Source organism: Anneissia japonica, unplaced genomic scaffold, assembly GCF_011630105.1.
Source record: "Anneissia japonica isolate Jap-2015-1 unplaced genomic scaffold, ASM1163010v1 scaffold288226_len153066_cov224, whole genome shotgun sequence".
NCBI lineage: Eukaryota > Metazoa > Echinodermata > Crinoidea > Comatulida > Comatulidae > Anneissia > Anneissia japonica.
The window spans coordinates 14545-24985 of record NW_022717227.1 but is presented as its reverse complement, the minus strand read 5'-3'; the positions used below and the strand labels follow the sequence as shown (position 1 = coordinate 24985).

Here is a 10441-nt window from a genome sequence, read left to right as displayed (position 1 = left end):
GTGGAGCATCGTTTGCTGGATTCTACTACATTTGCTACCAGAAGTCCAAAGGCGCCATTGATGGATATTATTATCACAAGAGCTCTGAATGGTATGTTTCTGCTTTGCACTCTATCCATCACTGCCATTGTTAGGGATTTCTTGGGGTACCTTGCAGACATGACATGTCCTGGTAATGACACAAATGGTTTTCTGTATTCAGTGTAGACAGTGCATGACAATTCACTGCCAGGTGCTCCCAGCTTTGGCATACAAGACAATATTTTCCGCTATTTACATAAAAATTTCCAAAACTGTGTTGCTATCATTCTAAGATGTGTGTTTGATTTTTTTTCTCAGGTTTCAGTCTTTGAATTTAGAGCACGTAGCTGACCATAGTATGCCAATTTATGTTTTCCGCTGAAGGATAAAGACAACTGCGAGAAAACTGACGAAAAAACAAGATTGTTGGCAAGTTGCCAGCCAGCCTAGAGTGAACTGACTCCATGTCCAGGCATAAACTGGAAACATGCAATACACACTAACCTGCTATATTTTTGTGTAGATACACTGTGTATGTATTGATATTACAGTAATTTAATTCATTGATTAATCTAAAAAAATATTATTAAGTATAGAGAGGTTGGTATTGGAGGAACTTACATATTAGTAATTAGGACTGATATGACCATTGCAACTTGTATACCAATAGGTAAAGTATACAACACTGTAAATGGACTGTATAACTTTGTGTCCACATGGGTATAGAGTACTTTGAAAGGACTGTATACTCTATATTTCTCATGTATACGTAGTGTGAACCACATACGTCAAAGTTTGGATTGGATTTAATCTCTATTTTAGTATGTCAGTCCTGAGTAGCATAGTTGCTAAGTCATATGAAGCTTGCAATCCAACGTAGTGTCACTAAATGTTAAACTGAGTAATTAGCAACAATGTGGCAGTAATCTGTAGTTGAGAACAGAGAAACAAATACTTTACTCACAACTTGGGAAATAATTGATTCTAGTGACCCAGGGGCGTACCGTGGGGGGGTCGATGGGTGCGGTCGACCCCCCCCTTTTAAAGAAAGTTCCCTTTAAATATGCTCGCAAATATGCTCGCTTCACTCACAAATAACGCACCCCGCGAATTCTGAAAGCTTCGCTAAATTGCTCCGAGTTCAGCTTGCCCCCTGCACTTTCGTTTCGACCCCCCCCCCCTTAGATTTTTCACCGTACGCCCCTGTGACCTGTCATTAAGCTTACAATGTGAAGAATATGAATATTTTAAAAAGTCAATCTTTTTGTTTTGTTTTGGCATGACAAGCCCCATACTGTTAAAATACTGTACCACTATTTCCATCATACAATATTTTAAATCAAATTTCATTTTGAATTTGAAATATTAATTTATGGTTTTGAGAAGTAAATTTTGATAACAGTGTACTGTGTTATGATCTTCTGTATCTCTACATAATTTGCCATACAGGCAGTACCATATCTAGGGGATGCATGCCCCACCCCAAAAAAGATTGCTCCCCCCCTCTGTTAAAAACGTCTGAAGGAAAAAAAATCATGTTGAAGTTGTTAAAAATCACCTTATCATGCAACCCAGAGTCCCCTTACTTAATTGAGCCCCCACTCCACCTTTGCGCCCCTAATTTGTTATAGATATAGCTAGGTATATCTACCATCTTGTTTGTAAGGGCCCAAGGGGTTTACACAAGAACAGTTAGCCAAAGAGACCTGAGAATTTTGATCATTTTAATGTTAATGCCATATGTGGGAAGACCATTCTAATTATATATCATGGGTGTGAATTTGGAATGAAATTGGATCCAAGGCCTGAATATTGGGGGCTGGAAAGAATGATTATTTTAGGGGTCAAATTACTTAAGAGTAATCAAGAACATGTTTGTTGATTATAAAATTTTCACATTTTAATCATAATATATAATACAAATGACTGATCATTAAGATTATGTCAGGAAGGTTGAGGGTGAGGTTCTTTATTATTGTTATGCTTGTTTTAAAACTTGGTTATATTTTATGTATGTAGATATTATAATTCTTTCTTATAACTCATGTTAAACTGTAGTGTTTTATTTAGAAAATCAAGAGGAATAGACTGTGAGATGTTAGTGGATGATTGCATAGGTGGCTAGATTGTGTATTTTTTTATACAAACATTAAATGGAAAATGTTGTGGATGGTAAATTCTTTTATTTAATTATTTACAAAAACTAAGTTGATTACATTAATGTAAATATTTAATTATTGTTATTGTAAAATCATTGCAGTTTTTAATAATTTTTCAGTATGTTATAGAAACACAATTAAAATGGGTTTGTTATGGTTTTTACATTAACTTGTGTTAATGTTGAAGCAAGAAAAGGTGAAAGTGGTGTGCAAGAGGTCTGCATTTGATGTGGCCTGCAAGAGGTCTGTATTTGATGTAGCGCGCAAGAGCTCTGTATTTGATGTGGCGTGCGAGAGGTCTGTATTTGATGTGGCGTGCAAGAGGTCTGTATGTGATGTGGTGTGCAAGAGGATCTGTATTTGATGTGGTGTGCAAGAGGTCTGTAGTTCAATTGGTGTGCAAGAGGTCTGTATTTGATTTTTACTTCTATTTCAAAAAGACGTTAAGTGTAGTTGTAATGTTACATTAAAAAATAGAATTGTACCACGTCTTTAGATCGGTGGCACTCAAAGGAGACTAGTGCATTCACAAGCTAACAATGTACAAAAAGAGAACTTAAAACTTGAAAAAAGTGATTAAAATTTAGAATCAATATGCAATACACAATAAATAAATGATGCTTCATAATAGAAAAAAGATATAAGTGAATGATACTACAGTGATTCAGTTAAATTTCGATTTATTGGTCAACATGCAGATAAAAACATGTTCGAAACTTTGTCTGAGTGTACATGCTGAACATTGTCTAAAAATATTTAAAAATATAAAACAACATTAAAAAAAAAAAGTTTAAAAATGTGATATACAACATATATAAGCATAAAAAACTGCAAACCAGCCATAAAGATGTTCAGAAGTGTGAACGGTTTTAGAATCCGGAAACTTTTAAAATATCAAAGTTGGTAAAAGTAGTTAAAAGTACTGAGGTTGAGACATTAAAATATAAGATAAAATTTTGATTGAAAACTTAAAACCAGTTTAAAATGTAAACAGCTAACAATATTCAACATTAAATTAAATTTACCTCTTCCACGATACGTTATGGTTTCTGATGGCAGATGGGAGAAACGATTTCCTAATTCTTTCTGTGTTCCACACAGTACAAGTATGCTTAATTTCTAACGTTTTTCCAACACTTTTTTTTGCATAGGTTAATACGTAATTTATCAACAGATCACATTACTGTATTAGAAAAATTATGTTTGGCGCCCTCAATAATGAAGATTTTTTGCAAGGGTAGTTAGCTAACGTTAGCACATGCACACGCATCTATTTCTCGGCAAATCTATCTGGGTATTCACAAGAAGATGGCCGCCATGGTGAGGTACGCACGATTCTTGCAGACGTTGTGCAAAAATGTAACTATTCGACCAGCTGTATATGGAGTTAGCTCTGCATTAAGTAGTATTCAAAATACACAAATAACATTTTGCCAAAATAGGAGACATATATCATATCAACTGTGGACAAACCAGGTACGTAAGATTTATTTTTTTTTATTCATTGCGGTGCTTGGTGTGGTGTGTGTAGCCTAGGCTACTAGGCTAGACCCGGTATGAACGATACCGGTTTATGTAGTAGAACTGTGAACAGGAGGTCTAGCTTGGGCCTACTAACGACGAAGAATTGCAACGTGACATAAAACGATCTGCTTGTTTTTTTTTTAAGATCTGGCCAAGTCTTTAGCTTAATGTCCAATCAATTTTATTTTATCAATTATTGTATGCATTTCTTTGCATTTGAAGTTTAAACACGTGCGTGCGTTAATATTAATTAGGCCCCCCTAGGCAAGCCTACAGTGTAGGCCCTAGCTAGGCCTAGGCCCAACAAGCGTAGGCCTAGTAGTAGTAGGCCCCTAGGTCCTACATGTAAGCCTAGACCCTAGTAGGCCTAAATAGAATATTTAGGACTTTTTGCCAAGGTCAGTTCATCCCAATTTTCGAGGGCTTGTATCAGTGTAATAATATTAATATTCCAGATGATTTTTTTCAATAAATATTTATTTGTTTTATTTTTTTTTTTAATTTGTTTTTGTTTTGTCATCAGTTTCAACCAACATGGGCATCACAGGTGAGATACTATGGTGGATTGCCAGATCTCACATTTGAACAGATCCGAGATAGAGTTCTGTATGTGCTCAAACTTTATGACAAAGTCAATCCGGAAAAGGTAAGATTTATCTTGAGATCAATACTCAAATTTCTGGATTTTAGGCCAAAAAAAGAAAGAAATATACTTGTTTAGCGTCACTGCCCAACCCTGATTTTCTAGCCGCCTCTCATTTTTTAATTTTTTTTTTGGTAAAAAAGTCGACTAAAAAATGCTGATAATAGAGGAAAAACGATCGTTTTTTTCATCTTCAGCACAGGGAACAAGATGTGAAGTGCGCCACCAACATTACAAGTGTGTTTTTTTTTTCAGCAGAAAAAAAATAGATTCCCTCACATGTGTGCTTGTTGACAGAATTCGCAGACGACTTGATCGGTAGTATAGTAGGCGTGCATGTTTTTATTTAGTTCTTTTTACATAAATATTGTACAAACAAATCTTTTATGTAAGATTTAGTGAAATCTCTAAGCCTTTAATCAGTAAAATCTGTTTGTGATTTAATGTTTTAATGCAAATGAACTAAAATTTAAGTTACGGGTTTACATACATGTTACAAACATCTTTAAAAAATTGAGATGAAATCTTGAATAAATTCTCTACCTTTTACACTTCTTATAGTTTTGTAGTTAATCTATTCATGTACAATATTTACTGGAAAGGATGATGGGTGCAATTATTCTTATATGAAATATGCAGCCTTTATTTTCACTTCTTAATAGCTCAAGCTTATGAACAAATTAACTTGTTACATCATTGGTTATATTCAAGTCCATCCATCATAGTTGATGGAACAACCAGCTTAAGCAGTTAACATGTGGATGTTATTATATGCAGTATCCTTTGGAGACCTTCTTCTAGTCACTGGGACTGAGAGTTTATCTGGAGACAAACTCCCTTCTTTGTTTTTCATTATGTTTTGGTGCAGGTCCTTTAATGTAAATAGTAAGATCACAGAAGACCTTTTACCTAATACTGTGTGCAATTAGCAATCACATCTAGAATTTGCTATAGTAAATGAACTGAAGAAGGGATGAATCTAGGTTTATATTACATTGTATTAATCATTGATGAATAGATTGCCCTCTAGTAATTTATTACTCATTGGCAGTGAACCATGGGTCAGCAGGCATGCCCCCAATAACATATTTTTAGACCTACGGTAGTGTGTCAATTTTGCTGATGGCTATTAAAATCTGTGACTAAAATAAAATCAATAGACCAAAATATTTTAATTTTTGTTGTTTTGACTTAGATTGGATTGACATGACATACTAAAAGTCTGAAGATTTATTTCCAGTTTCCCCTTTCCTTTCAAGTACCCAGCTTTAGTGGGTCAGTTGAAGCACATTGGAAATATTGAAGTATTTGGCCTATGTCTTTTACTTATGATTATGTTAATTTTATTCCAATAACATAATTATTACAAATATTTTTCCTTGTTTGCTTAAATTTAAATTCCAATTGCACTGAAACCAATTTTAATGTAAATTTTGTTTGGTTTTTTTAAATAAACCTATTGACCCCGCATTTTTTCCTCAGTATAATTTTTTAAAGATCCATTAACATGTCATTAGTCTGACATGTGTAAGGTAGGTAGATTAATTTGATGTTGATCCTGTTTTTATCTTGTACCTTGCTATGGGCTGAACTAATAATGGTTTGTGGTGAACCTGAGAGTAGATTCAGAGACCTGTTGGCAATTATTTCAAGGATTCCGTGACATATAATTTTTTCCTATTAGTTAAGGTATGCTAGGTAATCTTAAGATTATTCTGAATCGTTGTTTTAATATACTTTGAACTTTATCAAATATAAAGTTATTTGAGAAAAACCTTCAGGCCACAATGTAATCTTGCATGCATGTAGAGGCTTAAGAGAAGTAAAGTGCAAATTGCATTATTAATCCATTTCAACTAAAATGTCAACATCCTGAATTAGAAGTTATTCAAATTTATTTTTACTAACAATATAAATATAATCATTTGCTCATATGATTTGGAAATTACGATTTTAGCATTTTTAAGTTGCCATGAACTCTTAACCTCAAATCCCTAGGTGAGGTATCCTAACAACGTTTTTTAACCATTCTGTAAAAGAATGTTAAAAAATGTTATGTTAAGTGTTCTGAATTGCAAATGTAAGGGTATATAGTGTATTATATACTTTATTGTCATTTGTTTTTTATTTCATTGAATAAAATATTTACTGATTGATTGATATTCCTGATTTGGCTGTGTGAGTTGACAAGTTTCAATTCAACAGTTTTAAAAGGACTTTCAAAATACATTATTTTTTCAGGAACTTCAGTAAAAAGAAATAAAATATTAAACAATAACTGATGTTTTAATTAATTTTCTTCAGTGTTATTTATCTCTTAAATATTTTCATTAGTTTTTAAAAAGATTAAATCTCTGTTTCCTACAGGTATGTCTATTAGATACTGTATCTTCACTGTAAAAATATTAAATCTTTGTTCATAAACTGCAAGTCACTATAGTAATATTACAGTAGTAAATATTTGTGTGAATAAATTATTGCTAAGTTATTATATTAGGATTTTATTGATTTAAATTACTGTTGGCCTGAGATAATTGTCCTTGTTTATTGTAGTAGGGAATTATTCCAATGATTATAATTAATTAGGTTTAAGGCTAACTTCTCAATTATACTTATACATAAATATCATGTAGCATGTTTTGTCACTTTCCATCATTCATCTAAACTGCATGTAATTTATTCTTTCTCCTACAGTATATTATTTTACATGTTAAGTTAAAATATCAATTAAATATTATATTTCTTTGTTTTTGTAGCTACAATTGGATAGTCACTTTATGAATGATTTGGGTCTAGATAGTCTTGATCAAGTAGAAATCATTATGGCAATGGAGGATGAATTTGGTAAGTTGATCTCATCATACTGTAATCCCATTAATACATATCACCACAATTATGTATGCCATAGGACCATCACCTGTATTTAAAGGTCTAATTAGCCAGAATATTAAGGTAACAACATAAGTATTTTTAGTTCCTATGCATGTAATGCAATAGGAACTATTGTAATCACTTTCACTGTTTTTCCTTTGTGTTTTATTGTGTGTAGTATGTGTGTGCGTATGTGTGTAGACATTTATGCAAATACGCATGCATCAAAGAAAAGTTTTCCGACATTTTGTTTTACTTCGCGATGCGAAGTTCGATGTGGAGTTTCTGCAGTGTTCAGTCAGGGCTCACGCTAACCGATCGGCAAGTCGGCATAAATGAAACTATTTTGGTTTTATGTCAGTAAAATCTGTTTGTGATTTAATGTTTTAATGCAAATGAACTAAAATTTAAGTTACGGGTTTACATACATGTTACAAACATCTTTAAAAAATTGAGATGAAATCTTGAATAAATTCTCTACCTTTTACACTTCTTATAGTTTTGTAGTTAATCTATTCATGTACAATATTTACTGGAAAGGATGATGGGTGCAATTATTCTTATATGAAATATGCAGCCTTTATTTTCACTTCTTAATAGCTCAAGCTTATGAACAAATTAACTTGTTACATCATTGGTTATATTCAAGTCCATCCATCATAGTTGATGGAACAACCAGCTTAAGCAGTTAACATGTGGATGTTATTATATGCAGTATCCTTTGGAGACCTTCTTCTAGTCACTGGGACTGAGAGTTTATCTGGAGACAAACTCCCTTCTTTGTTTTTCATTATGTTTTGGTGCAGGTCCTTTAATGTAAATAGTAAGATCACAGAAGACCTTTTACCTAATACTGTGTGCAATTAGCAATCACATCTAGAATTTGCTATAGTAAATGAACTGAAGAAGGGATGAATCTAGGTTTATATTACATTGTATTAATCATTGATGAATAGATTGCCCTCTAGTAATTTATTACTCATTGGCAGTGAACCATGGGTCAGCAGGCATGCCCCCAATAACATATTTTTAGACCTACGGTAGTGTGTCAATTTTGCTGATGGCTATTAAAATCTGTGACTAAAATAAAATCAATAGACCAAAATATTTTAATTTTTGTTGTTTTGACTTAGATTGGATTGACATGACATACTAAAAGTCTGAAGATTTATTTCCAGTTTTCCCCTTTCCTTTTAAGTACCCAGCTTTAGTGGGTCAGTTGAAGCACATTGGAAATATTGAAGTATTTGGCCTATGTCTTTTACTCATGATTATGTTAATTTTATTCCAATAACATAATTATTACAAATATTTTTCCTTGTTTGCTTAAATTTAAATTCCAATTGCACTGAAACCAATTTTAATGTAAATTTTGTTTGGTTTTTTAAATAAACCTATTGACCCCGCATTTTTTCCTCAGTATAATTTTTTAAAGATCCATTAACATGTCATTAGTCTGACATGTGTAAGGTAGGTAGATTAATTTGATGTTGATCCTGTTTTTATCTTGTACCTTGCTATGGGCTGAACTAATAATGGTTTGTGGTGAACCTGAGAGTAGATTCAGAGACCTGTTGGCAATTATTTCAAGGATTCCGTGACATATAATTTTTTCCTAATAGTTAAGGTATGCTAGGTAATCTTAAGATTATTCTGAATCGTTGTTATAATATACTTTGAACTTTATCAAATATAAAGTTATTTGAGAAAAACCTTCAGGCCACAATGTAATCTTGCATGCATGTAGAGGCTTAAGAGAAGTAAAGTGCAAATTGCATTATTAATCCATTTCAACTAAAATGTCAACATCCTGAATTAGAAGTTATTCAAATTTATTTTTACTAACAATATAAATATAATCATTTGCTCATATGATTTGGAAATTACGATTTTAGCATTTTTAAGTTGCCATGAACTCTTAACCTCAAATCCCTAGGTGAGGTATCCTAACAACGTTTTTTAACCATTCTGTAAAAGATAATGTTAAGCGTTCTGAATTGCAAATGTAAGGGTAAATAGTATATAGTGTATTATATACTTTATTGTCATTTGTTTTTTATTTCATTGAATAAAATATTTAATGTCTGATTGATTGATATTCCTGATTTGGCTGTGTGAGTTGACAAGTTTCAATTCAACAGTTTTAAAAGGACTTTCAAAATACATTATTTTTTCAGGAACTTCAGTAAAAAGAAATAAAATATTAAATAATAACTGATGTTTAATTAATTTTCTTCAGTGTTATTTATCTCTTAAATATTTTCATTAGTTTTTAAAAAGATTAAATCTCTGTTTCCAGGTATGTCTATTAGATACTGTATCTTCACTGTAAAAATATTAAATCTTTGTTCATAACCTGCAAGTCACTATAGTAATATTACAGTAGTAAATATTTGTGTGAATAAATTATTGCTAAGTTATTATATTAGGATTTTATTGATTTAAATTACTGTTGGCCTGAGATAATTGTCCTTGTTTATTGTAGTAGGGAATTATTCCAATGACTATAATTAATTAGGTTTAAGGCTAACTTCTCAATTATACTTATACATAAATATCATGTAGCATGTCTTGTCACTTTCCATCATTCATCTAAACTGAATGTAATTTATTCTTTCTCCTACAGTATATTATTTTACATGTTAAGTTAAAATATCAATTAAATATTATATTTCTTTGTTTTTGTAGCTACAATTGGATAGTCACTTTATGAATGATTTGGGTCTAGATAGTCTTGATCAAGTAGAAATCATTATGGCAATGGAGGATGAATTCGGTAAGTTGATCTCATCATACTGTAATCCCATTAATACATATCACCACAATTATGTATGCCATAGGACCATCACCTGTATTTAAAGGCCTAATTAGCCAGAATATTAAGGTAACAACATAAGTATTTTTAGTTCCTATGCATGTAATGCAATAGGAACTATTGTAATCACTTTCACTGTTTTTCCTTTGTGTTTTATTGTGTGTAGTATGTGTGTGCGTACGTGTGTAGACATTTATGCAAATACGCATGCGTCAAAGAAAAGTTTTCCGACATTTTGTTTTACTTCGCGATGCGAAGTTCGATGTGGAGTTTCTGCAGTGTTCAGTCAGGGCTCACGCTAACCGATCGGCAAGTCGGCATAGATGAAACTATTTTGGTTTTACGGCAAAAAAAAATCAACTGCTGTGGCATAGGTATTTTGAAGAAGGCCTAAAATAAAACTAAAAT

The 10441-nt window shown here is 32.2% G+C and overlaps 2 protein-coding genes across 2 annotated transcripts in view; both read left to right on the top strand.

Annotated features, from left to right (window-relative positions):
* Positions 1-2416, top strand: part of LOC117110152 (glucose-induced degradation protein 4 homolog) — a 6793-nt gene extending 4377 nt beyond the window's left edge. Inside the window, exon 5 of the mRNA XM_033252765.1 lies at positions 340-2416. Coding sequence (XP_033108656.1) covers positions 340-403 — 64 coding nt within the window. The 3' untranslated portion in view covers positions 404-2416. The remainder of the gene's footprint in view (positions 1-339) is intronic.
* A 1021-nt stretch (positions 2417-3437) lies between these two features.
* LOC117110156 lies at positions 3438-9994 on the top strand (the record flags this gene model as incomplete). The annotated part of the gene is made up of 4 exons (XM_033252770.1): positions 3438-3656; positions 4228-4350; positions 7104-7244; positions 9907-9994. Coding segments are annotated over exons 1-4 (520 nt in total), but the record flags the coding sequence as incomplete, so codon positions are not given.
* Between the last annotated feature and the right edge of the window lie 447 nt (positions 9995-10441).